Source organism: Pungitius pungitius, chromosome 11 (assembly GCF_949316345.1).
Source record: "Pungitius pungitius chromosome 11, fPunPun2.1, whole genome shotgun sequence".
Lineage (NCBI taxonomy): Eukaryota > Metazoa > Chordata > Actinopteri > Perciformes > Gasterosteidae > Pungitius > Pungitius pungitius.
The window spans coordinates 15,375,908-15,403,300 of NC_084910.1; the positions used below are offsets into that span (position 1 = coordinate 15,375,908).

The 27,393-nt window shown below is 44.8% G+C and overlaps 3 protein-coding genes across 5 annotated transcripts; 2 read left to right on the forward strand and 1 right to left on the reverse strand.

Moving 5' to 3' along the window:
- The first annotated feature begins 1,152 nt into the window (after window positions 1-1,152).
- On the forward strand, window positions 1,153-7,811 carry il6r (interleukin 6 receptor). Of its 2 annotated transcripts, none has more exons than XM_037453889.2 (10): window positions 1,153-1,646; window positions 2,391-2,945; window positions 3,382-3,505; window positions 4,399-4,577; window positions 4,683-4,852; window positions 4,967-5,117; window positions 6,425-6,471; window positions 6,572-6,632; window positions 7,030-7,132; window positions 7,308-7,811. In XM_037453889.2, the coding sequence occupies exons 1-10, from the start codon at window positions 1,565-1,567 to the stop codon at window positions 7,561-7,563; spliced, it is 1,728 nt and encodes a 575-aa protein (XP_037309786.2). In that variant the 5' UTR covers window positions 1,153-1,564; the 3' UTR covers window positions 7,564-7,811. The 2 variants fall into 2 exon arrangements, with proteins under 2 accessions (XP_037309786.2, XP_037309785.2); XM_037453888.2 differs by having other exon boundaries at window positions 1,180-1,646; window positions 7,027-7,132.
- A 637-nt stretch (window positions 7,812-8,448) lies between these two features.
- Window positions 8,449-20,197, forward strand: otoa (otoancorin). Its single transcript, XM_037453963.2, has 30 exons — window positions 8,449-8,528; window positions 9,083-9,129; window positions 9,579-11,023; window positions 11,109-11,170; window positions 11,333-11,354; window positions 11,787-11,835; window positions 12,009-12,108; window positions 12,273-12,335; window positions 12,432-12,628; window positions 12,714-12,847; window positions 13,056-13,174; window positions 13,281-13,423; window positions 13,657-13,774; window positions 13,879-14,091; window positions 14,183-14,347; window positions 14,421-14,570; window positions 14,780-14,826; window positions 15,194-15,314; window positions 15,376-15,494; window positions 15,589-15,730; window positions 16,100-16,293; window positions 16,382-16,472; window positions 17,427-17,535; window positions 17,616-17,806; window positions 18,229-18,378; window positions 18,646-18,788; window positions 18,870-19,006; window positions 19,136-19,227; window positions 19,483-19,636; window positions 19,744-20,197. Exons 3-30 carry the CDS (start codon window positions 10,966-10,968, stop codon window positions 19,824-19,826), a joined length of 3,366 nt encoding a protein of 1,121 aa, XP_037309860.2. The 5' UTR covers window positions 8,449-8,528; window positions 9,083-9,129; window positions 9,579-10,965; the 3' UTR covers window positions 19,827-20,197.
- Window positions 20,198-20,346: 149 nt separating this feature from the next.
- Window positions 20,347-27,227, reverse strand: znf687a (zinc finger protein 687a). Of its 2 annotated transcripts, none has more exons than XM_037453961.2 (11): window positions 27,093-27,227; window positions 24,738-26,645; window positions 24,204-24,459; window positions 23,875-24,059; window positions 23,579-23,763; window positions 23,326-23,502; window positions 23,070-23,232; window positions 22,754-22,984; window positions 22,553-22,665; window positions 22,026-22,128; window positions 20,347-21,950 (listed from the first exon to the last, which is right to left on the reverse strand). In XM_037453961.2, exons 2-11 carry the CDS (start codon window positions 26,622-26,624, stop codon window positions 21,366-21,368), a joined length of 3,885 nt encoding a protein of 1,294 aa, XP_037309858.2. In that variant the 5' UTR covers window positions 26,625-26,645; window positions 27,093-27,227; the 3' UTR covers window positions 20,347-21,365. The 2 variants fall into 2 exon arrangements, with proteins under 2 accessions (XP_037309858.2, XP_037309859.2); XM_037453962.2 differs by having other exon boundaries at window positions 27,025-27,130.
- Window positions 27,228-27,393: the final 166 nt, after the last annotated feature.

Consider the following 27,393-nt stretch of genomic DNA (forward strand, 5'->3'; position numbering starts at 1 on the left):
CTTCCTCTAACAGAAGATTAAAAATAAGGACCCTGAAGTTATTTTTGATGTCTCCTCCCCTGGTCTAATGCTACGAATCAGTGCTCGCCTGCCACCCTCACAAAAACAGATTTCCTCATGGTGTTGCTTTGCTATAACTGTTATTTGACTCTTAAATGATAAACCGTTGGCACTTTAAGGAGCATTGTTATGTAACTTATGCGTCTTTTTTATGTTTGGGATTCTAAAAACGCTTTTTTCACAAAGGATCTCGTCATTATGGTTTGGTTTGTGTTTGCGCACTATTCCCATTGTTATTGACAAGAGGAAATATTTAAAACTGGTTTTAGAGTAAAGATAATAGAGTCTTTACTCAGTGAAAGAAAAATACCTGTGCATACACTATAAAATTGTTTAAGAACCAACACATTTTGAAGAAGTACATTTGCTTAGCAGTGCATTTGGATACTGGCTTGGCGGTTTTTATGTGGTGATTTATATACACTTCTTAGTTATTTTCTGACCAACAACTGTCTTTTTACAGTATATAATGATACTTATTATGATATTTGAAGCGTATAATTCACAGGATGTGAACCAACCCCACCCATCACTACAGAATTGGCTGTATTTCTGCTTTTTACTTGCATAAATTCAGTTGAAGAAACATGCACATGTTCACATGAAATACATTCAAAGTCAAACACACAAGGTGATGCAACACTTTCAAAACAGAGACTATTACAAACGCACTTTTGAAGCAGGTTTAATGTTAGAAAACATCTTAGGACCATTCTGTGTCCCCTTCTTACGGTTCTTAATGAAGCTAAAGAAATCAAAATAGTGTGTTAAGAATTGTAATTGAAAAATGTAAACGCATGCTAAGTCACCAAATATAGTAAAAAATATTAGTTTAAAAAATGTTTTGAAGAAAAAGTCAAAATATATTGGGACAATTTATTTTTGAAAAGCAAGTACAAAAAAGTTGTGGTAAAGAAATCTAAATATTGGGTGGGGAAACTTACTCAAAATAAGTCAAAATAAGGTCAAGAAAAATGTCATGGAAAAAATTTAGATAAAAAAATCTGATGAAAAGAAAGTTCCAAAATAATTTGTGGGTTGCAAAATGTTTTTTTCTTTTTATTCGACATTTATTGTGTCTTAAAATGTCATGTAGAACATAATAATAAAACAATACGTGCTATTGTTTCTCAACGATACAGGTTAGGCGGTCAAAAGTGCATCATGTGTGATACAAAAAAAGACGAGAGCAAGTTGAGTTCAACAGACTTCCCGAGTATGATTGATATATTAATAGCATGTACATTTTAAGCAGTAACAAAGTTTTTATTTTGGCGCAGGGTGGGATTTCCTGTTTGAACTACTGAAAAACGGGAAGAGCGCTTAGATTTCACAATAACGGGTCTTACTGCAAGCAGAGGAAGCCGGTAACTGCTTACACGGCCCCGTCTGCCTTTTGCTTTCATTGGGAAGAGACGATGAGAGCCACAGCCATCTCAAACCTGTGCTGCTTGCAGGGAAGTGATGGTGTGAGGACGCGGTGAGGGGAGACTCGTGCGCAAACATGCGGGGTTTTCTCCCCTTGCTGTGCGTCCTGTGCGCCGCACGGGTCCGAGGCATTTTCGACGGTACCTGTCCCAGAAAAGGTAATAATACGCTTTGTGAAGACGGTGTTTTTTTAAAAATGTGTAGTGTGTTCTGGCTTACCTTTAACGTGCTTGCCTATGTAAGCAAATGCAAGGTGTTAAATAAAAAGAGTTCTTCAGATGGTGAATCGAGTTTTGCACTGTAGCTCCAGCACTGCGCTGTTTCTAGTGTGAGTCATTGTTTAACCTGTTTAATCTTTATAAGAAGCTCATTTGTTTCACAACTTTTTATTTTTTATTTCTGCACATGTTTTCCTAAAGGTAAAGATCCTTTTACTTGCATGTCAAAATTTATGTACACTGTTTCAGACCAATTCCAATGTTACAATTTGTGTAAATGCATTGAATCAGAATCCTGTCCACACACACTAGCAGATGTGTGGAAAAGTCAAAAGGCAGAGAAAGAATCTGAGCTAAGGCCAATGAACAGGAGGCTGTGTACACTTCTCAAGTCATAACTTGAGAGTTGAGATTGACCAGAAAAACAGTCAGATCAAAAATGTAAATACATGGGAGACAACAAAGAGAGGGAGGATTTAGGAAAAGAAACAGTAAAATGAAAAGAGGTTATTCAATGTCGCACTATATCTGTGGTCAACAACAAATAATACCCAAGAAAAAGTAACTTATACTCTCTGAATGTACAGGAGAAAAAAAAAGTTCCCATCTGTCCAACATCATACACAAGTCAGAACAGCTGCATGTTGGTTTAAGGTTACAAATGATGTTTGCTTTCATGCCCAGACCCTCCCCCCGGTGTGTTGGTCGTACCTTCGGGCAGTAGGTTGCTTTTGACCTGCAGCGGTCACGTGGAGGTGGACGGAGTGAAGGTCGGCGTTCACGGAAACAGTTCAAACAGCAGAAGGGGGAGTCCTTCAAGCGTCAACGTCACAGGCGGAGCCGCAGCTTTGACGACAGGCAGGAGACACGGCGCGAAGGAGCCGACCTGGGCAGCGGGGGGCCGAGGCCCCGGACCTACGGGTGCAGAACACGCGGCGTCCACCGCCGGCCCGAGCCCAGCGCTGAAGGGCAGGGGTGACCGCGAGGCCAAGGAGGGGGATGGAGCCAGCGGCTATGAGGAGGAAGAGGAGGGAGCGGAGGAAGGGAGCAGAGTCACGAGGGGGCTGAAGCAGTGGAAGTGGAACGGCAGGACGGTGGGAGGAGAAGACAGAGGCTGGGGGCCGATGGACGGGACAGGGGCCTCGCTGTCTCTGTCCTCGGTGAGACCCACGGACTCCGGGAGGTACGCGTGTTATCACAGAGGCAGAGAGAGGTTCTCCTTAAAGGTGAATGTTGCAGGTGAGTCCAACAGCTCGGGACGTTGGTCCTTTGCTCTTCTCATTGGTCCCAACGTGACTTTAGAAGCAAAAAAAAGTAAAAGGTGGCAAAGTGCATTATGCTACACATTTAAATGAAGATGTAACGAGTGAGTGAAGAGATGGTACTTCACATATTCACAAAGGCCTTAGTGTAACATTTCATTATTCATTATGAAGACATATTTACATCCATATATACTTCAGTGCATACATGCGGGTAGTATGGTGTCCAGACTTTCTATCATTGTCAATAGAATATTTTTTGTGCTTAAGATTGTAGGATGGACAAAACAAAATGTCATTTTGGGAAAAGAATAATGGCCATTTTAATGTTTTATGATTATCAATAATGGAGGTTGATGTAGATTAACTTAGTAAAGAATAAAGGGATTGATGGATACACTTGTATATGTTAGATCCTCCAGAGAGTGCCAGCCTGTCATGCTTCAAAAGCTCCCCCAGAAGTAAGATTCGCTGTGAGTGGGCCCCTAAGAGGCCTCTCGCTGTATCGTCTACCTGTTACCTCTTTCTCAGCAAAAGGTAAGGACAGGTGCCAATACTACAACTATCCATGAATGAATGAACGGAAATAACACGAAAAACGAAACGAAAAACATTACAAACCACCATCCAGATGCGGTTTCTTTTTGGTCCGTCTCGCAGGTCAATCACATGAGATCTGTTAGCAGCTCCCCATTTCACATAAATGTACAATAAATCCTTCAAATTATTCTCATTTGTGACCCGTATCATGGCTTATTCGCCCTGTATCAGGCCAAACATTTTAAACAAAAAATAATAAAGCATTTGATCTGTTGTGTTGAATGTTTTAGAATCTAAATTCAAAGGTCAACCAGAAACAATGACATTTTATGAACAACAATACATTTTATGAAGAAAACTCTTTTGCAGTTAAGACTTTGGAGTTAGTTGATGTTTCATAGAAAGCATTTGATTAGGTTAGTTAATGTCACGGTTTGGGTCCATGTCCTGTTTTATTTTGTAGTGTCGTGTCTCTCGTGTCCCTGGGGTAACTTCACTTCCTGCCTTGTCCTGTCATCCCCTGTGATTGTTTCCACCTGTGTCCAATCACCTGCACCCCCCCTGTGTATTCAAGCCATGTCAGTCTCTTGTCCCTTGTTGTGTCATTGCATGTTGTGCTCGTCTGCATGTTTGCAGAGTGATTGTCTCCTTGTTTTTTTTTTTTATTCCTGCCTCTGCCTGCCACAGACAGTTAGCTGGTGGAACAAAGTTGAGGATTTAGTAGAATTTCTAAGCTTGTATTAATTATTTGACCGATTATTTCTGACAAGGCCACCGCAGCACCCTGAAAAAAAAATACTTCCAAATAAATACTACTACTTTTAAACGTGTCTACACGAGTCCCGTCATCTCATCCATGTCCCCCCCCCTGTCCTCGGCCCTCCTCTCAGCCCGACCAACGCGTTCCACCGCTTGCCGTGCTCGTACTCGGCGCGGCGCTCCCGCTGCTGGTGCGCCCTGGACCACAACGAGGACGAGCGGAGGACCGTCCACGTGGCCTACCTGTGTGTCACCAGCATGGCGGGGAACGCCACCAGCGCCCCGCTGCGCTTCACTCCTCTGGACATCCGTAAGTTTGCGTCAACGTACGCAGCGCAGGGGTGTCGAGGGGGGGGGGGCGGCGTTCGATCCGTCGGAACGGGGTCGCTCACTGCGTTCCCTCCTGCGTCCTCAGTGAAGCCCGGACCCCCTTCGGGTGTGACGGTGCGAACGGAGGAGGGCCAGGAGACCAGGATGACCGTTGCCTGGAGACTGCCCAAGTCCTGGAGGCCTCAAGGCCCCTTCTACGAGCTGATCTACGAGATCAAATACCGGCCTCTCGAGTCCACGTTGTCTCACGGGCAGGTGGGCGCCGGCAGGCAGTTGTGTGTTCACTCTTCGTAGCTCCGTGCGTCACGTCTCCGGGGCTTTTTTTTCTGGCCTGAACCACGGCGTCCTCTCTGTCCGTGTCCCATGCAGAGACAGACGACGAAGGAGCGCTCCTGCACGATCGTCGACGCGATGCCTGGCGTCGAGTACTTGATAGAAGTCCGAACCAAGGAGGAGTATGACGGTCAGTGGAGTGACTGGAGTACACCGGTCTACGCCAGCAGCCGGCTGTTGACAACGGGTGGGCACGCGTATGCACACACTCCCACGCGTATGCACACACTCCCACACGTATGCACACACTCCCACACGTATGCACACACTCCCACGCATAGAAATGTAGCGAATCGAGACATTTCAAACATTTTGACCAGCGTTTAGTTGAAGCTGTTGTTCAAATTATTTTTATTTTTTTTCTTGCTCTATCGGGAGGCACAAAAAGGGTCTCTTGGGTCTCAGAGACATGGAAGTGATTTGGATTATTTGGACCTGTAAATCATTGAGCCTTATCACTTGCGTAATACACGATGCACCCTGGAAGTCAACAAAGGTTGCCGTGACAACTGAATGAGGAAGGTCTCCTGTTTCCTTCCCGTCTGATTGGGTTTTCCAAATTCCAAACAATCTGTTCATAAGTACCCTCTCATACGTGGGTATTGTGCTTCGCTTCCTCTGAATATTTTAACTCATTGCAGGTACAGCGTGCATGCAACTATCTGAATGTAAAATAACAGGTCTAGAAACAGACGCTTGCACTCGCTATAACACATGCAGCTACAGGTGAAACTCGAAAAATTAGAATATCGTGCAAAAGTTCATTTATTTCAGGAATTCAACTTAAAAGGCAAAACTAATATATAGACTCATTACATGCAAAATAAGATATTTCAAGCCCTTATTTGATATCATTTTGGATGATTATGGCATACAGCTTATGAATACCCCAAATTCAAAATCTCTGAAGATTTTTGGCAGTGTGGGCAGGTGCCAAGTCCTGCTGGAAAATGAAGTCAGCATCTCCATAAAGCTTTGTCTGCTAAAGGAAGCATGAAGTGCTCTAAAATGTCCTGGTAGATGGTTAAGTTGAATTACTAAAATAAATGAACTTTTGCACGATAGTCAAATTTTTCGAGTTTCACCTGTATATTGCAAAAGCAATTATGAACGGAAGATTTTTTCCTTTTCACTTTAAATAAAATTACACAATCATCAAAGAATTATTTGTCTTAATGTTCTTTGAATCCAAAAGTAACACTAAACAAAGCATGACAATGTATAAGAAATATACAATAACACAAATCTATGTGCACCAGAAGCTCACATTTTAGCATTTGATGAGATGAACAACTGATTCTGCTTAGCAGAAATAGTTTATTTCTGGTTCTTGTCTTTCTTGCAACCTTCTTCCCAACCTCCGGAGGGTTGAATAATGATGCGTTGTAGATTGATAGGTGTAGAGTGCATTGTTTAGACAAGAGGTCATCTTTCTTTACTGGATGAAGGGGCTTCCTTTCTGTTAAAGTTGTTGATAACTTTCTCTCTCCTCAGCTAAAGGGCCAGTCGAGTCGTCGGAGGATGGTCTCTCCGTCCCAACGGTGAGAGTCAAAGAGACGTTGGTGTCGCTGCCGCAGTAGCCGTTGTTGTCGTGACTCCAGCACATCACGCCGTATCTTGTGTTAACTTCTCTCCCTGCAGTTTCCAGTGTATACAGACGTAGAGGGCAGCTCTGACACCACAGATGATGGGGTGTTTGTTGGTAAGACGGCTATCAGACAGTGTACTATTTTGGTCAATTTGGTGTGTGTGTGTGTGTGTGAGAGTGTGAGATGTATACATATATATATATATATATATATATATATATATATATATATATATATATATAGATACACGAGGGAGAGGGGGGCAAAGGGACGAGAAAGAGGGAACTTTCAGATGTTTGCGCTGAAACCCCCCTCCTCTGCTCCACTGGTTTTTAACAGGAAGCATGTCTTCATAATATCTGAGACGTAACAACGAAACAAGCCACAGGAAACATGGCTCAACACACACATCACACACACACACACATTCAGTCACACCCGTACATGTTTTTGCATGTATGTCTTTCATCTCCATTAGGAATTCAGAATCTCCTCCTGTCTTTACAGCAGCTCCTGAGCCAGTCCAGTCAAGGGGTAGAGAGGTGCTTCATGTCATGTGGATCTCTGGTTCATTATGCCTCTTGTCGGTCATTTTGGTTGCTTACATAATGAGGTATATTATATATTTTATATATACAGTATACATATATAGAAGTGTGTATTTCCTGCTGTGCAACAAACATGGATGTTTTATATAGTTTTTTATATATATATATATATATATATAAAACATCCATGTTTTTCAAATCCCCAAACTATTTCAGTCCACTTCTCCATTTTCCTTTCAGACACAAGGACAGATTTATGCCAAAGCTCCAGAGACAGAGACTCGTCACACAGTGTGCTGACGCTGCGCGGTCGCCGCCTCCTCCCACCCCAACACCTGCAGAAGGGCCGGCTCAGGTGACCTTTAACCCTCTAATCCTGCAGAGCGACGTAAAAGAAGAAGTGGAGGAAGAAGAAAATGAAGAACAGCCCCTGAAGGAGCCTGCAGAAGCGGTCCACTTGAACAACACAAGTTATTTCTTTCTTCACAGCGACTGAGGAGCAGAAAAGGGAATATAACTTTCCTTTACTTTTTGAAGACGGCTAAAGGATACTGGACACAATTGTTATTGTTCTCCGTTGAGCTTCTGTTGGAAACAAACTCAGGAACTGGCCGTGATTTGTCTCTCTTTCTCTCTCTGCTGTATCTTCAACAAAATACCTCTCAAATATGTTTTGCTCAAGGAGCGGCCTTTGCTCTCTGTTGCCTGTGTGTTAATAAACTGTATGCTTTATGCCTCATTATACACTTGTGTCAAGCATTACAATTCATTTTCTGTTCGTATGGTTTCTATTGAGGATTAGCACATACATAATACATATTCCTTTTACATAGGTTGACAAAAGTTAGTGAGAAAAGCCCAGGTTGATGTACCCCGCTGTCTTCCCTTTGAGACTCATTGGGCTGGGCTCGTTATTCTGTTGTGGCCCCTGAGCTCCAGGCTCCAGGAATACCTTGCAGGAATAAGATGAATTGATTTCAGTTGGGTTCTGCTTCATCATCTGATCGCGATAGTAGTTTCAAGACCTCCTGCACCTTCATTTCGTTTTTATATGTAGCATATTCCCTAAATAAAATGCATAAAATGAAATTGCCACTCCGCAAAGGTGCTCACAAAGTAATAGTCTTCTTGAGGTTTTTAAGATTGAGGTTTCTTGCATTTCTTTTGCTGGGTGTAAAAATAAATAAATAAATGCTGGGAATTGTTTCGCTCTCTTCTGCCGCCACCTGGCGGACGCAGCCGGTAACGACTGGAGGTCGTTTCCATAGCAACTTCCTAAACCGTAGGAGCCGTGCCGTTACCGAGCGGCCCGCGTTTGGTTTCAAAGGTTTTCCATCTCTGGACTCTCGTTAAGTGAAAGAATCAAGACGAGCGGAGAAGATGGCCGGAAGGAGAAGGTCGGGGAAAGCAGAAGTGGGTCAACTGAGTGCAGAGCAGCAGGAGAAGCTGCAACATTTTAAGGTAACACAGGCTAACGATGGCAACGAGCCACAGCTTGGGTTCACGTGCTGTTCCTTAGCAACCATCCAACGCTTTTAACTATCGGCAGGTTAAAATGAAAAACGACAATGAAAAGTATTTGAAATCGCATCCAGAAGTGGACGTAATGATTGGGGACTTTTTAGGGTAAGTTTAGATCAACTTCAACAATGCTCACGATGTAAGATTATTATGGCATTTAATAGTGTTTTCTGATATAATGTAAGATTGAAAACCTAAAGGGAAATCCACACAGTAACAGTATTGCTCATTTACAAATAAAATAAAACAAGACTAGAACAGTAGAAAATAGACAAATGAAGGTTTATGAGTTAAAAGAAACGTAAACTTGGATGTGTAACGTTAGTTATCTTAACACAGCTTGCTTTAAGAATAAGCTCTTTAGAGTTTTCCTGTTAATCACAAGCTTTTCTTTTTCTTTTATTTTTATTTTCAAAGATGATTAATAGTCTCAGCTGCTCCTGCAATCGTACTTTAGTTGTGTAGTCGATATTTGATTTTCTGTCTTTTCATAGAAATGTGCTTCTTAAAAGGCCCACTGACATCTGTGAGTTTGCTGCAGGTAAGTTGTACACACACACACACACACACACACACTCACACACACTAACATATAATACCATGTATTGTGCTTTTTAATGAAAATACAAAGTCCAATGAGTTCGTTTTTTCACACTGAAATAAGCCACATCGAGCTTTAGCTTTAAATACTTATATTTCTAAGCCTTTTTTGGTATTTTTAATTTAATAGTTTTGAATAGGATTGCATCTGTGTGACAGTGTACGGACATCAGGAAGTATGAGAGAGACAAAGGCGTTGTTAGTTTTTGTTTATTGGTGGGACTTGTTGACAAGAAGAAACACAAAACTGTACCAGCCGTATCCCTTTAAATGGATCCCAGCATCAGTAGTTTTTTGCCATGGTAACATAGATCCAAATGAACAACATTGATAAAACACACAAGCTTGATATCACCCACTAACAAGTGTGGATGTTTTGTTTGTTTTTAGATCACTTTTCCAACCCGAATCTTCAAGCGGTTATTGCCTCCAAAATGGAAGGAACCATGGAGTGAAACCAAGCCAACAGTCCCCATGTGTCACCTTTTGTGTCTTTCTCTGTACGAAGCAACACAAGGGTGGACCCTTTGTTAAAAAAATAACTAACTCATGCTTGTATTAATGCATAAATAATGAATACATTTGTTTCAGGCACTAATTATTCAGTGTATAACTTTATTGACAGATTTTTCAACCGTACAAACACAGGGAGCCAGCTCGGATGCAACATGGTGACGATGGTTCCTAATGAGTGCGATTTAAAGGCAAAGAAAAAAGGGCCTTTTATTTTCGTAATACTTTTTGCAAATTCTTAAAGTGAGAATAAAGCTTGACCTCCCATTGTATATTTTTTGACCAAGTACTTGATATAATATATAATAATAATAATGATTATCCGTCTTTTCTTGCTCTCTAATTCAGATCAATTCAGTAGTATTCAGAGGCTTAATGGAATCACGTAATAAATCACACACACACACACACACACGCACACACACACACACACACACACACACACACACACACACAGGGTGTGTTTAAATGGGATGCACCTAATTTGACTGTTGACTCCGGGTAACCACCCAGCCAACTCGCATCAGCTGTGAGTTGATCATCAAAGGAACAACACGCGCATCTTCACTCCTCTCTGCTTTAAATTGCATTGTTTGAAGAATCTACCTGGTAGCACACGCAGATTATGTAAGTAAAAACCTATTAAGACATTAATCAAGACGCTTTTTTGTTTCCCTTTGTGGTGTGTTGACAATTGTAATTGTATGTCATTTTGTCGAAGGCCTTATGTTGCTTAAACATGCATGTATAAATGTCTTTTTTTGTTTCTAATCATGTTTTTGTATTAAAACATTATTAATCACATTTTATTTCTACACATCCATCAAGAGCAAACAAATTAAATGAAAGCAAACAACATGCAAATGTTAAGGCATCTCTATTATGTGAGATGCAATGTTGAATTTAAAGTTTGAGTTTATGTAAAAGTGATGGAGGAAGAGGGGAGGAGCAGACCAGCATATCATGTACTTGCAGACATGTTTTTCATGGCATGTTATGTTCTAAAGTCCGTGGAGCTAGATGGGTAACAAGGGAGGCAACTATCACAACCCCCCAGAGGAGGAAGAGTAAAACTGTAGGGAAGATTGCACAGAGACAGGCACCATAACAACTAGAGGCCTCATAACAAAACATAATAACTTTCACAATATGTTACAGAATAGAACAGCATTACGAAATGCAAAGGATGCTGTTGATTGTTTGTTGATATTAATTCCTTCTTTTCACTCCGTCGTCATCTTCAACAGACAGACAGGTTTTCCACATGGCCCCAAACGGAGGGACGTTTTTCTTTCTGCTCATTGTGGGCTGTGCAGCCTTGGGTAAGCATTTACCACAGACATGTTGTTTATGGCAATGTTTGTATAAAGTGGGGCTTTTCACAATTATCCATAATGACCTATTCAGATGTACCACCAGATGGGATGCCTCAAAATAAATGTGACTTCAAAGACATTGCCGAAAAAATGGTACGTCATTTCTTGAAGGACATTCTTATTTTTAAGTCCAACTGAGTAAAACGTTCTCGATGAAAGAGAGAAGATTACCATAACAATGATTTACAGAGCTCCTACTGATTAAGATTCCTTAGCAATGACCATAATGTTATCTCTGTCTTTTCTTTCCATTAGATGAGGAAGTGCCAGACTGAAGGTGAGGGGCTTTCTCTCTCTCCACACCAAAGACACACTAAAATACTCAGCACGTGTCACGGTTTGGTTCTCCTTCCTGTTTTGTTTTGTAGTTTCTTGTCTCTCGTGTTCCTGGGTAACTTCACTTCCTGCCTTGTCTTGTGATTGCCTGATTGTTTCCACCTGTGTCCAATCACCTGCACCTCCCTAGTGTATTTAAGCCCTGTGTGCCTGTTGTCCCTTGTCGCGTCATTGTCTAATGTTGAGTGTAACCGTCGTTGGTGCATGTCCGTCCTCGCTTTTTTCAGTGGATTTATTAAAGAGCACCTTTTGTTTGGAAAACTCTGCGTCTGAGTCCTCCCTGCCTCGACCCGCGCCAGCCGTCCTGACAGCACGGTCCTGATGCTGTGTTACCGGGCAACCTATCTAAATATGCGGAGTCTCTGTTCCGCAGGTTACCCCGTGCCGGAGAGGATGCAGCTGGAAACTATCTTCAATTACAGGTGTCTCACAGCAAGTTCCTGTTCTGTCTGGTTCATTTCACCAAAATGTACACGCACAATGTATGAATAGGAAGCAAAAAAAAGTCAGGTGTCTCAAATGAACACACAGCACTTTATGTTTAAAGGCGTTTTTAATGACTGACAATTTGTTTCTGCTCTTGATCCTCTTTAAGTGACTTTCTTATGGCAACAAGAAATCAAACTTCCGGCAGCCTCATGTCCACTTTTCTCAATGTCCTGTATTCTGTTACCCCTGACGGGGTCAACGAAGGGGTGCGAATACACACACACACACACACACACACACACTGTCAAGTATTTCTTCACATCAATAAACATTTATATTTTTTGTGTAATTTGATTTACTATTTGCTTAAATGCATCTTTCTTAGCCAGCACACATTTGTTGTTGACTGTCTTCTGTCTGTCTTGCTTAGAAAAACAAGACGTGGAATTTCCGGGACCTTCCCAACATGCTCAGGCTGATGGAGAACTCCTCTGTCAGTACTCCACTGATATAAAATAAAACATAAGCCATTAGCCGATGCAGCTCACTGGCACTCTGTTGATTCCTTACACGTCTCTCGTGGCCTCAGGTGGCGTCCGCGTGTTACATGCGAGCCTTTGTGGCCCCTCTGTGCTGGAAGACTTTGACCACACATAATGATGACAACATGACGGCGGACGAGTATGACGCGCTGCTCCGGGCTGCCAAACCCGCTCTGCTGAATATGCCTCTTACTGGAATTGACCTTCCCACTGATGTCGGAAGAGGCCAAAACCTGGAAAAGATGTGAGTGCGCCGTGATGTAATCACTTCCTCCACCCTCTCTCAGCAGCTTTCCTTCATGGGGTTTCATATTGGTTGTGTATTCCAGAATGGAGATGCTGATGGAGGTGTATGAGGCCATGTCTGAAGACCAAAGGACTCAGGTGGTAAGATGGGTGAAAGAGCAGATCACACTGAAGTACTTCAACTGTACAACGAGGCCTCCGTCTGACCCGAGATCAAGTAAGAAATGACCAGCAGAAACCATTTTCTATAATAAAGTCAAACATTCTTATATATTCATCATCACCTTTTCATGAGAAAATCTAAGGAATGGGTGATCATCTCAAGCACTTGTGATGTACATCTCATCTCATCTGGTTCCTGCCTCTTTCCTGTTATCACTTTTCTGCCGACTATGAATGTGACTTGTGACTAATTTACTCCGTAGTGCTGATGAAGAGCTGCAAACCTTCACTGAAATGGCTAAACACGGAGGCGTTGACCATGATGGGGCCTTACGTCTCCCGTCTAGCGACTAAAGACGTCGATTCTTCTCCCGACAAACAGGTCAGACTTCAAAGACGGACGAAGAGCCAATGCACTCACCAGCAAATGATATGACTTTTATTTGTAGTGCTGTTGTTGCTTCTTTTCCCTTTATTTTCTCCTCTAGCTGTGTGGATTTTTCCACTCAGCCCAGTTCCAATCCACTATGAGTAACATCTCTAATATCAATCCAAGCCTGGGCGAGAAGTTTCTGCAAAAGTTTCAAGAGTGCTTCAGTGGAGAGCAGGAGTTTGCTGAGAATGTGGACAAGTGTGTATTTATGTGTGAATGTGCTTTACATTTGAAAACCATTGATACAATTAAAAGGTGAAAAAACCTAAAATCTCTGTTACAATCTAGGTCTATCATAACATAACCACCTATTTTTGAGATATATTTAGCTTTTTCATGTCAAATGTCTCTATGAAACGGTTAAGTGAGAGATGATATAATATTACTACTACTATTACTATTATATGGCCACATTTCCACTTCCTCTCCAGGCTCGGCATACTGGCCTGTTATTACTCCCCTGCTGCAGACTTGACCCCCGACATCAGCGGGAAGCTCCTCTCTGAGCTTATCACCTGCGATGATTTCAGCAACCCTAAGATTACAAAGGTACCAATCGCTTACTTACCCTCAGCCGAACGTCTGCCATTATCCCCCTCGGCCAGAATGGAAGTAAAAAAAAAAATAATTTGTCTTCTTACACTCGACTAAAGATGAAGAAGCGTCTCATCGAGTCTGTGATGTCAAAGGCGAACGGCACCGAAGCCCTGGGCCGGCTGGGCAGGAGTGTTGCCTTGCTCTCCCCCACGCAGCTCTCCCAGATTCCCCACGAACAACTCAAAGAATTCCTCAAAAATATGGGACCCGGCGTCCGATGGACGAAGGGCCAGCAGCGCGCCGTGGTCGACAAGCTGCTTTGCGGCGAGGTGAGCCTGCAGGACCGCTGGCACTCCGGGCTCCCACGTGCACCCGCTGTAGTCTCAGCTCATTGTGCTTCCCCCCCCCCCCCCCCCCCAGTGCGCAGACGTGTCCATCGAGGAGCTCGTGGACCTTCAGTCGGTTGCAGGCGGCTTGCCGAGCAGCGTCCTCAAGCACGTCAAGAGCATGCCGCCTTTTGCGGAGGGCCTGAAGAACTTGACCATGGGGATGAAGAAGGGACAGCTGGTGGCCATGCTGCAGGGCGTGAGTAGGGACCGCGCACCGTGATGCACACCGTGGCCGTCGGCTTAGAGCTAATTGAATGTCATCCCTGCAGTTGCTTGGGGAAATGGATCCTTCGGAGCTGGTGCGGAAGTTGTCCGGTCCCTTGCTTCGCAGGCTTCCTCTGAACAAACTGGAGGAAGCAAACATCCCTTCCTTCCTCTCCCTGGACACAGTGGCCGGTAAAATGTGGTCGATGCCGCAGGTGATCTCCCACGAACACGTCCACTGTCAACAGCACTGACCCAGGAACACGCTCCATGATGCATACACATTTTTGAATCGTATTATCAATGTTCTTGATGAATTCTCTAGGAACAAACCTGGATTTCAGTGCCGCTCACGGTGTTTCTGTTCAGTCAGTTAAGCAATGAGGAGGATATGCTAAACTGGTGCAATGTTTCCAACTTGTAGGCAGCTTTCCTGGCAAAACAGATGCACGAACAAAAGAACTTTCGTTGGTAAGATATACAGCAGTGAACAAAAAAACATCACTTCCAACCCATGCAATTGTTTCTTTTGTGACTAGCAGAGGTGTTAATTCCAACTGGTGGTCATATTCAAGATCATTAAGATCAAGTAACTTTTAGTTACATAATTATCGTATATTACAAATGTTACATAGAGATTAATAGTAAGTAAAAAAAACTGTTTCATGTTGATTACACTTAAAAAATAACTTCCAGGTTTCCCCATCGTACATTTAATGGATCTTTTTTTGTACTTTTAATGCAGACATTGCAGAGTTTCAGCTGTTTGCATGTTGTTTTTACTTTGTACTGTTTGCTTGACATACTTACATTTTTATTAAATTATTGGCCGAGACAGGAGGCCATATTCGTTCCTTCAGGGAGTACCCTGCGAGATGATCGACAATGTAGCAGACACCGATACGCAGGACATGGCTCAGGCCGTGACCGGGGCTTCGCAGTTCCTCTCCAAAGGGCAGGTATGTACACACACACACACACACATTTGTATACCAATTGACATAAATCTACCTTTTTCAGGCAGGATGTGCAGCCAGAAAGCTCTTTGCAACGAAGGAGAAAGAAAGAGCCGACTATTTCAAAACCATCACTGAGGAGGAGATGAAGAATATTCCGACATACCTACTTCTTCACCTGCAGTAAAGAGCCTTTTCTCCAACTGCCTCTCACTATCTTTCAAAATAACCGACAATGACGTGTAACCGCTCTGCGTAATTATTCGCACCCTCCCAGGCCCACGAAGGTGAGGGATCTGCCCGCCTCGGTGTGTCCTGCCTTCCTCGTCAAGATGCAAGAGGCTGACCTGAGCTCATTGCCCCATCGCTCGCCTTCTCGCGCCGCACTGACCCAGAGGGCTCTGCGTTGCCTGGCCGAGGTACGCAAAGGGGACACAAGACGGATGCTAGATTAAAGGAAGAGCAAAACTAATCACGCTGAGGTTTGCAGACATCACGAGCTGTTAGAGCGGCAACATTGGTTTAGGTGGTCTCCTGATCTCTGCTAAGCATTAAAATACATTTGATGACGGTGGCTCAACCCTTTGGTCCAAGATGTTCCGTATGTGTTCAACTGGAATGAGACGTGGTGGCTAGAAGGCCGTATACATAATCCACTAATGTATGGAATCCTCACTCCTCATTATGTTTCCACTTATTTCTCCTTCACGTTGTACCTACTGCTCCTACACTTTTCTATTATAACACATTGAGTCCAGCATGTGAACCTATTGACCCCGCGTTTGCAGGCTGCTGGCGTGCCTGGACCGAGGGGTGCTGATGTGCAAAGGCTCGGGCCGCTTCTATGTGAGCTTCAGCCTCTCCAGCTGCTCCTCGTGGCCCCCGATGTCCTCAACTCCAGCCTCCAGCAGATGGCTTCCTGCCAGCACATTCCCCAACGCCACACGGCAGATATGATACAGCTGGTCACGCAGACGTTCGGGTAGGACAGCATCCCTGTGGGCGCCCGAGTACCTGGAGAGAGAGAGAGAAAGAGAGAGTCTTGATGCTTTTTGTGAAACCGTTTGCAGGGATCCATCTTATTGGTCAGCTGAGACGATGAAAGCAGTGGGTCCTCTCCTCCTTCTGGATGAGGACGCCACGTCCGCCCTACCCAATAAGGTGTCCCTCTTTTGTCTTAACCATCATCTGCAGCTCATTATATTACATGTTGATACTAGGGCCGGGACTTTAGCGCCTTAATTATGATTAATTTATTACAATGTGAATTAAAATTAATTAATTACACAAAAAATAACACATTAAACATTTTTTACGCATTTTTACACTTATTGTTTGCACCGCGGAACGTTTCTCACTGGATGAGTTTCGGAGGACCGATTACACTGGAGCACCAACTAGCGTTCATGACTTCAGACAACAACAAACCACAGTGAACATGAACGAAGAAGCTGACGAGACCGTGTCGGGTGGCCCCGTGAATGGGAAATCTTATTATAATAAACACACGGATGGAAGCGTCGATAAGAGCATGGTTGTGTGCAAGCTGTGCAACAAGGAATTTCAAATCGAGCCTCAAGTATCACCTCAACGCAAAACAATTAGCAGCTAGCGTGGACGTTACAAGGACCCACACCCAACCCACACTGCACCAGATGACTGGTTTAAGGACCAGGGTAACTAAGTCCACGTCTGAAAAAATAACCAATGTTCTGAATGTACTTGAAAGTATTGGTCTACTTAAAAAAACATAGTTTACAGAAGGTCTACTTACCTATAGGCTACCTGAATTTCTGAAAGTACTATATTTCTAAATATGCTATTGCTACACTTGTCTGCTGGAATTGGTTGAACAAAAATAAAAATCCATGTGAAAAAAATTACTTCTCACTGTTTTCAGGTCAAATATTTATGCAATTAAAATGCGATTAATTTCGATTAATTAATTACAAAGCCTCTAATTAATTAGATTAATTAGATAAATAGGCCCTAGTTGATACATCACTAACAGATCAAGGAGGTAGTTTTGCACTGTTTTTTCCAGCTGCAATAATTTGTGCATGTATTTGGTTCAATGTACTATTTTCTTTTTCTTCCCCCGTCTCCTTCTGTCAGTCCTGGATGAAGGACGTCCTTTATTCCCTGAGGTCGGGCATGCCCCACCCCTCCAATGCCCTTAGAAGAAAATTATTTGATCTGATCACCACCACATCAAATGCAGGAGGTAAATCAAAGGGTGATGCTTTGCTGCGTTGTGCTTTTCTGTCGCTTACCTGCGATGTGTTTCTCTCTTCTCTCCGCCAGTCACCAGTAGTGATGATAAAGAAATAACTGTGGACTTGATCGAAGAACTGGGAATGGACAACGTCTACTGGACACACACCCAGCTTGCACTGATGTTGAATGAAACCTTCCTCGCTGCTTTCGAAACACTCGGCGCCGTCTCTGACTTCAGGGCCGACCAACTGGCCGTGCTCCGCAAAAGAGCAACCGAGGTACGACTGGTGCTGGTTCTGTATATTCAGTGAGCAGTGGACTCCTCCGCTGCATTGATGAAGGGACAGAGGTTCATCTATGATTTTTTTTTAATCTGGTCTAAAATGTCTGGGAGGCTTTGGCGGTGATGTCGCCATAATAAGGGACTGTAGGAATGCTATTCTGGAGGCTAGCTGAACCTAAAAAAAATTTCTGAGTGCATCATCCGTTTGAAAAATCTCTTTCCCACAAACATTTTGAAACTCCCTTCAGCAAAAGAAAAACCCAAAAGTAATAAAACTGTATTTTATTGACAGAAATTTACAAAACGGATTGAAATGTCAATCAAGAACCGTTTTTTTTAATGTTGTTGCATCGATATAGTTAATCATTTGGGGTTTAACAGTCAGATTCATTTGAGCATTTCTGTGTGTGTCTGCAGGCTTTTGGCCCCGTGTCCCAGATGACGGAGAGTGTGGTGATGCTGATGGGATGCATAACTCCGGGCTTCTCCAACGCGGACCTGCAGAAGCTCCCCTTCTCACTGGACGCTCTGGAGGAAATTGCCAAATGTGGCTGGAATGAGTCACAGGTGAAGGATAAAACCAGCCTTATTTACCCCTGAATGTATGAAGTAATATTTGCTGCTAGTGCATTATACAACTTTTAGATTATTGTTACTTCATTAAGGACCTTTAAAATGTTTGTACTGGAAAGATCCATCTTTTTCCAATATATCTTGAACCCGGAAGCTGTAATTCCACTAGATTGCCACCATTTCCAATTTGTTTAAAACAAAAGCGCCACTCATGTATTGATCACCACCATGTTCACCCACCAAGATAACCCGTCTCAACAGATGGCGTCGGTGTGGACGGCTGTCTCTGCATACAACAACCTGACGGCGCAGCACCTGGGAGCCGTGGAGATGGTTGCTCTGAGCCAGTTCATCTGTGGCCTAAGCTCCACAGAGCTCCAACAGCTCAACGTGGACGCCTTCAAGTTCGTGCACCACACAGGACAAACCGCTAGTGACCATTGGTCAGTCAAGAAAAACGTACTATGCAATTATGTGCGTTACAGGGACGCCGTGGGCTCGATGGATGGTGTCCGATGCTCCTCCGAGGTCATGCAGCAGATTAAAAGTCTTGCTGTGTCAGCCTTTGGGAACCCCAACACCTGGACCGTAGCACAAGTGTCTGAGCTGGGCAACATCATGGGTTAGACACCCCTCCCCCCCCCCCCCGTGTATTATTCCCTAAACAAGTACTGTAAATTGATGGCTGCCCTCGGTCTGTGCTGAGCTGCTTGTCACACCCATCCTGACCAGCTGTTTCCGTCTCCCTCAGCTGGGTTGAATTCTACCGAGTTGGCTTCTTTAGACCCGGCTGTCTTCTCTTTCATCAGCATGTCCTGCGTCCCGCTCATACAACATTTAAAAGTAAGTAACTGTACAGAACAATTGTTATCAATTTCCAACGTCTTTCAGCTTGAAGCTAAATCCAGTTATTGAGTTCAAAGTACACTGACTTATGGACTTCAATGTTTTTATTCATGATTATTTATGACCTTATGTATTTTAAGACATACTATGATACGTTTATTCTTTGACTGTTATGTGACCATACAATGTGAAAGCGGGTTGAAATTGTATATTTCTATGCGCATAAAGACTTTTGATCTTTTCTCCCTGCAGGCGCTCTCTGTTGTTCAGGTGGAGGCTCTTGGACCGGACAGCGCTGCCATGGTTACCAGTGAACAGCGAGCCACTCTGAGTGAGCAGCAGCTGGCCGCTCTCGAAAGGGCAGTGACGGGGTCACCTGACCAAACGCAGACACCTGGCCAGTCGGGTGAGAACATGCTGCACATTCACTCAACAGCAGAAAATAGTTTATGTGAGACTCAATGATTCAAATAAAAGCTCTTTGCATTCAGCCTTGGTGTCGCTCTCGTTCAGGTACTCCATCGCTGAATGCTGAGGGAATCTCAGCTTTGGTGAAGCCCTTCCTGTTGCTCCTCACGGGGTTCCTGCTGCTGTGAGAATAGAAAGCCACAACATTCCAACTGAGAAACTCACAAGTGCTTCATAACCACACACCCAGCCGCATTGACATTAGCTACACTACTAGCGACTGTCATTTTTCAAGTTTGTCGTTTGTGATGAAGACATGTTTCTCATAGATAAGCAGAGAAACAGGCTTATTCCAAACATTCAGTAAGCCACATAATGAGCTGATATTGCTGTGTAAGGAATCTCTATAATTGCTTTTAAATATTCTGTCAACAGCACGAAGAGGAACATTTGTCCATGTGATGTATCTGTATTTTACAGTGTACTGACAAAAAGAAGATGAAATAAAAATGACAAGTGATCAAACTCAATAAAGATTAAAGCTGCGAGCAGCGTTGGACGGGTCCTCGCTGCTCCTTGCACGTCGGGCCGAACGGTTACAAATGCGGCCAATGAGGACGAAGCGTTCCCAAGTCAGTGGTCGTTCACCGTGTGGAGCAACGCCGGGAATGCCGCTTTGCAAACATGATCTTTGACATTATTATGGTCTTTGGATTTTATTTCAACGTATAACCAGGACATTCTGTTGCACCATTCCAAAATTAAAGCCTCTCAAAATACCGTAAATGAGCCAAATGGTTTCCTTCAAAATCTTTCACAAGACTATTTTTGGTCAATTTCAGGTCATCAATAAAATATTGGAAGTGTATACTTATTGGTAGATTTTTATTTAAAATATAAATATACATAGGCTTCAAACCTGCTGAGACATGTTATCAACTCCAGAAGATATTAAATGGGTTCCGATTTCAATTTAGTCTCGAGACATTAGCAACATCACATATATGCAAGTCTTTGGTCACCGTGACACTGACAGTGTGGACGTTCCTTCATAATATAGATGAACTATGGGGGAGAAAGTCCAATGATTATTCCATGCAAAAATATATATTCCAAAATATAGTTTCAGCAGTATGAGTTAGATTAAATGAAGCAGGTCCAAAATGAGTCTTTGTTACAAAATGTAATCTTTGCATCGATGCCAGAGTTGGGAATCCTTATGAAACATTATACATTTTGGAAAATGGCCATAAAAAAAAGGTACACACATGTTACAGTGACTGAGTCAACATTCTAAACCCGTTGTATCGCTTATTGTAGAATATACAGAAAAACAAACAAAAGAAACTTAGCAGAAAAATACCTCGGTTGCAGTTCACACATCTCGGTAGGATGAAAATAGTTAAATCAGACACAATACATCGCAAACTATCAACAGTCAAGAAAACAGTCATCACAATTAGAATAGGATCGTAACTCTGGGGCACTTTAAAGTGTCTTCTTAGTCTTCACCACGGAGCACAGAAATGCTGCTTCAGATCCTGAGTGTCAGGTCAAAGGTCACCGCTTAAAAATACCATTTGATGGATTTACTGTGTTATATCAGCTTTCTTTGGGTGGATTCTTAAAAGTGTTGCTAACCGACTCCGTGATAATGCGTCAACAGTATATAAGGCACTTGCAAATATTCTGTTACCACCAACCATCAGTGCTCTAAAGCGGGTATTCTAGGGAGCCTTCCCGACGTTCCTCGCGCTGATGAAAGCCATGCCGTGAGTTCTGAAGTGCGTGGTCAGGTCGGTGGCCTTTTCAAACTGTTTGTCACACACCCTGCAGGCCAGCGCGCCCTCCTCGTCCTTCCCCTGCGAGGCGGGGGACGCTGGCGCCGAGCCGTCCAGGGAGCCCTTACTCTCGTGCTTCCACGGCGCCGGCTGCGAACCGACGGATTGCTGGCTATCGGCATCTCTCACTCTGTGGGTGATGAAGCGATGGCGTGACAGCGCGGAGACGGAGGTGAAGCAGGCGCCGCACTGCAGACACTGCTGGCCGCCGCCCTCCGCGCCTGCGCGCCGGTGCTGGCCGATGTGCTCCAGGAACAGCGCGTGGTCCGCGGAGGCGAAGCCGCAGGGGGAGCAGCGGAACCCGGACTCAGGGAGGCAGATGGGGCCGGGGGGGGAGGAGGAGCGCATCTTCTTCACTGGACCAGCTCCATCTGCGGGCTCTTCGTCCCGCTCCGTCTTCAAAGCTCCTCTCGGGCAAGGCCCCGAACTACTGTCCTGCTCTGAGGAACTGCCGGTTTCATCTGCGCCTCCCTGCGACCAAACGAGGGCGATCTGCAGTTAACATCCTGCTGACAGGGGGTTTATTGTTGGACCAGAATGTCTTACCGTCGGAGGGTTCTGGCTTCCTTGTTCCGAGCTGTGTCTTTGCTGCACATGTCTCTCCAACATCGCTCTGCTGCTGAACGTTTTCTTACCCTCATTACAGAACCTGTAAATGTAAAAAGACTTGACTATGATTTTGTTACTGCGGTTAAGATTTGATCTACCGTCACCTGTTTCAGGAATCCTGGGTACAGCTGAAATAAACCGAACCGAATCAACAGGCAAACTTGAGTAAGGTCTTGGCTTTGGTTTTACTGTTCTTACATTTTTATTATATATGCATTACCACAATCCCAAACAGTTCATGGATTAACAAAAAAGTTTAATTTAAAAAGTTGTAATATAGAATATTCATAAAGAAATCATAATAAAGTACTCAAAGAGAAATGCTGGCATAATATTCCATAGATGACAGGCAGTTTATTACTTCAAAGACATTTCAGAAAGTATCCAGTAAAAAGTAAAAAAAAAAGAAATATTACATTTTTAACAGAATTCAAAAAACCAAATAGATCATTTGTGATACTCACTGGCATCGAAAGCAGCGGTTGGCGGCTTTGTGTTTGTCTCTGATGTGACGTCTCATGCTGGAGGTGGTGGTGAAAGAACTCTCACACTTGTTACAAGGAAACTTCTTCAGACTCTATAAAACAAAACAAAAATGACTAAAACCTTTAGCTGAATCCTTTCTGGCTCTATCTCAAGACCAACTGCACGGTGGACTCCCAGACCTTGCTGTGCTGTTCAGCCATGTGGGTGATGTAGTCTTCCCGATCCGTGTAGCGTGCGTGGCAAGGCGCACACTTCCAGCCGGAGGGGGCCTTCATCTTCTCCGGCTTCACTTTCTCTTCGTTCCTCGACTCCTCTCCCTTCGAGCTCTCCAACTTCACCGGCGGCCGCGGGCGAGGGGGAACCGCTGCAGGTGAAGGCAACTCTCGTTTTGAAATGGACGTCTTATGGGTCTGATGAGCAAAGGGGGGGAAAATGATAAAGGCTGTCCAAGCACTGACTCAACTAAATGAGACCCTACGTAAGGCCTTCATGTACCTTGAAATGATCCAGAAGAGAATTCCTCTGAGAAAACAACTTGGTGCACTCGGGGCATTTAAACACGTGCACCTTTTGATTGGTCAAGTGGGTTTCAAAGTGGATGTGCAGCAGAGACTTGTTTGTAAAAACGGTGTCACACATGACGCATTTATATATTAACCTGTAAAGGGAAAAATGAATGTGTTAATTGATCGATTAAAAAGGAAACACTTATTTTCACTACATGTACATATAAATATATATATTTCTATACATGGTCTGTCGTTCAGTGAGCGTTGGATGTTGGCCACTGATGTGGCTCTGTATGCTCGGAGCAGATTTAAACGCCATAGGACAGCTGGGGCATTTGTGGAACATGTCACAATGGGCCTGCTGAATGTGAGACTTCACCGAGTTAAGCCCGCCGAACACCACCAGGCAACTGGAACACCTGCAGGCAGAGAGAAAGAGACGTGAGCACGCCTGCTCCGGCTGAACTCACGCGGCCACAGCGGCGGACGTCACACCTGTATCCAATGCGCCGTGCAAAGTGCAAGCAGGTCTCGTCGAGGTGCTTTTGAAACAGCGACTGCTTGGCCGTGCCGCCGCACTCGGGGCAGACGCGCGGCGGGCTGCTTTGGTGGATGCGCTTATGAGCCGCGCCACTGCAGCTATTGGGCAGAAGCATTGGAGGGGTGCACTCTGTGCATGACTAGAGAACAACACAAGAACAAAGTAATTAAGGTCATTTTTGTATCAATGGAAAACCAATTTTTTAAAAAAAAGAAGAAAACCAAAACCCTTCCACCAAAAAGGGACTCACAGAGGTTTGTGCTGGTTTGATTTCTTGGAAATGCTCGGCAACTTCTTCTTTGCTGTGAAACTGAGCCTGGCACTCGGGACACTTGTTACCCGTGTAGTGCACTGCCTCGCCTTTCTTCTTGGACACTGCTTGACGTGCCGCGGCTGCTGGGGCGGCCTGGCCTGAAGAGGATGTTGACAATGGTCCTAAACAGAATCACACAAAAAAAAAAACAGAAGGAGAGCCAACCTGAGTAATCAATGAGGAGCAAACTAAATCAAGTGTTTGAATAACATGGAAAAAAAAGAACAGCGAAGCTACGGGGCTGAGACGGCACTCTGCCAACCGACCGGTTGCTGCGGGTTCCTGGTGGCCGATCATCTGCTCCACCGGGACAGGTTTCATGACCAAGTGGGAACACTGCATGATCAGGCCTCTCTCCTTGTGCTCTCTGGCGTGTAGCAGCAGGCTGCACTTGTTGTAGAAGGCCAACCGCTTGGCGCAGTGATTACAGGTCACCTCAATCCTCAGCGAGCGGCGGTCGTAGTGCCGCGCCAGGCTCTGGTTCAAGGCGAAAGCGTCGCCGCACTCCAGACAGCGGTAGCCCTGCACGGGACCAGACATTCATCTCCTTAGACATCGACAGTAATGTTAAATGGTGCCAGGTGAAACAATGCTGTGAGCTTGTCATGCTGAGACCAACTCAGCCTAGTTCTGTTGGAGGATTGCAGTCAGAAAAGAACATTCAATTTTATAAATGAAAAGTGAGCTTCTTTGTCAATGACGAATGAAAATAGCTTGTTTGCTCCAGATAATATTGAGTAAATTAAAATATATTAAATAATAAAACCACTTGTTTTAGGATATTCCCAATGACAGCTCACCTGTGCAGGCAGTGGGAGGCCCCACTCTGCAGGGAGAGGAGAGCTCAGATCTGGTTTATAACTGGGCAGGAGGTTCTTGTTGTTGAGGATCTTGTTGAAAGCTTCCACCAGGTTGGTCTGTGTCTTGGATATGATCGCCCCGGTGCTGTTAACTATGGAGGCTGGTCTGCTGCTGGTTTGAGGCGTAAGCACGGGTGAGGGTGGAGGAGGAGCCGCCGCACCGCTCACAGCTTTTTGACCCAGGCTGCGCGGGTTCGCCCCGCCCGGGTGGACTCTCGCAGCGGACACGGAGATGGTGGGCAGGGCTGCGGTTTTGGTGATGCTGACAGCCGTTGGAGAGACTTTAAGCTTGGCGTCCGCTGCGGTTTTGTCTTTGGCCGCGCCGGCGCCTTCCAGCGTTGCGGCGCAGGCGTCCTGCAGCATCGCCATCGCAGGCGTCGGAGACGACTGGGGCGGCTCCCTCTTGGATCTGGTGCTCTGACGTTCTGCTGAAGGTTTTGAACTATTCACAACCTTGGGAATGGCTCTTCCGCTTTTTTTAGGGGCAGCGGCAGTCACGGTCCTTGTGATGCCACCCGAGGGCATTTTGATTTTCACTTTGAGGGGTTGCGACTGAGATGAAATTGGTTTTTCCGCGCCGGCAGGCCCAGAACCCTCAGGGCCAGCGCCGCAGCTCTTCTCGTTTAAGTGTTCCTTATCCACAGCCACCTTTTCACTCAACTTCTCACTTTCCGCCGGTCTGTCCTCTTCCTTGAGCTCCTCTTTGTGAGCTGAGTCCGTGTTGTTTGCTGCTGCTTGGGCCGAATCAGGGCTGCTGCTTCCCTTGGGGACAAAGAGACCCGTCTCGCTCGGCGGTGGGCTCTCGGGGGAGTCCCTTTCATCAATCACGTGCTCTGGGTATTTGTCCTCTTGGACGGATGCGAAGCCCGTGTTGAGAGCGGCGAGGCGGTCCTGGGGGCTGTGTGGCTGAGGAGCTGTGGAGGCACCACTGAGGGTTGTGGGTTGCCCGTGCTCCTCAAGCTTGGGTTTAGGTATGGCAGATGCCAGAGAGGGCAGAGGTCGGTGAGGGACAAGACGGGGATGGTATTCAGAAGAGCCAAGGATCTCAGACTGTAGTTGTGCCTGATATTGAAATTTGGGAGGGGAGGACATCACGGATTCTGGGCTCTCCTGGATCACCAGCGGACTTCCCAAGTCAGGCTCGGAGTCCTCTTCATCGGAGTGCATAACATGTTTAACTCCAGCCTTAAAACTCCCATTTTGTGATAAAGGGGAGGACGATGGATTACTGAGGAGACACGTTTCATCCTTCTCAGGGGAGCGACGGGGAAAGTGAGGACCAGTCCTAATCGAAGACTGGAGGACAGGGAGGGGTTTTAAACTATTTATGACATCAGTTGCGTGTGGGACCAATCCAACTGCAGCTCCTTTAGGGCTCTTACCCTTGGTGAAATCCAGTGTGGTCCTCAATGGTGAACAAGGGTGCCAATGCGGTGTTTTGGACTGTCCCTGAGCCCTGGGGACAGAGCCCTGAAAGCCGTTGGCGATCTGTGGCTCCACGGCATCGTCATCTGGCATCTTTGCACCAAGCTGTGAGGTGAGCTCACCCACCAGGACGGTTGTGTGGCTGTGGGACGGCTCTTCTTCTTCCAGAGACTCGGATCGCACCGTGTTCTTCACAATAACACTGACCACAGGGAGGTCGCTATGTGAGGCCGGAGGGCAGGGGAAGCATGAAGGTGACCCGCTCTCTCCCTCATCCGAGTTGGTCCCCATCTCATCCGGTTCCTTCTCCGGACTTGACTGAATGGCTTCGTTTGCGTCAATGTCAGGAATGTCAAAAGCTGCCAGCAAGTCGTCGAAATCAGGGGTCTTCATGTCCCCCATCGCCGGCGCAATCCTTGAAACCTGCCGGGGCAACACAACGACGCTGCTTATTAAGCATGCCTTAATGCGTCGATACAGTTGGACTACGACAGTTATAGTTACTGATTGTAATAAAATATGTGACAGGTGGTATCATGAAAGAATTGGGGTCTGGTTAAATAAAACAATAAATAATCGGTGTTGTTATACAAGTCGAAAGAAACAAGGAAGCCGCCGTTTGGCATGTCAAACTTAACTGGAGTAGCAACAAGTGGGTCATTCTGCTAACAGCTAACGTTAGCTAAATGCTAGCATTTACCGAGCTGCCCGTGCTAACGAAGAACGGCCAACTTTCCTCAAAAAAACTATAATTAGCTAGATCAGTGTAACATGTAGCCAACATGGTCCTTATATGCGTCACCTGAAGCGTGTTGCGTTTGCTGTAGCTGATGCTAACATCGGCCCACGCATGTATTTAATTTGAATTACCTGCTACCGTCAGTTCGCAAAGTTGGTTCACTCTCAGACGCATAAATTACTCGTCAGTAAATTGTGCGACATCGACTTGCCAGGTTCCCCAAACAGGATGTTCGCAACATTGAAGAGGTGTTATGCAAAAAACACTCCTAGACATTAACATTTCAAACATATTTATAGAACTAAACCTTCTGCAATTTTATAAAGATGCTTTGACTTTTGGCCAGAGGTGAAAGAAAGTCTCCGATAAGTAAAAGTATCGAATAAGTAGAATCGCACTTTATTGTGACTGTTTACTGTTTACATCACTAAT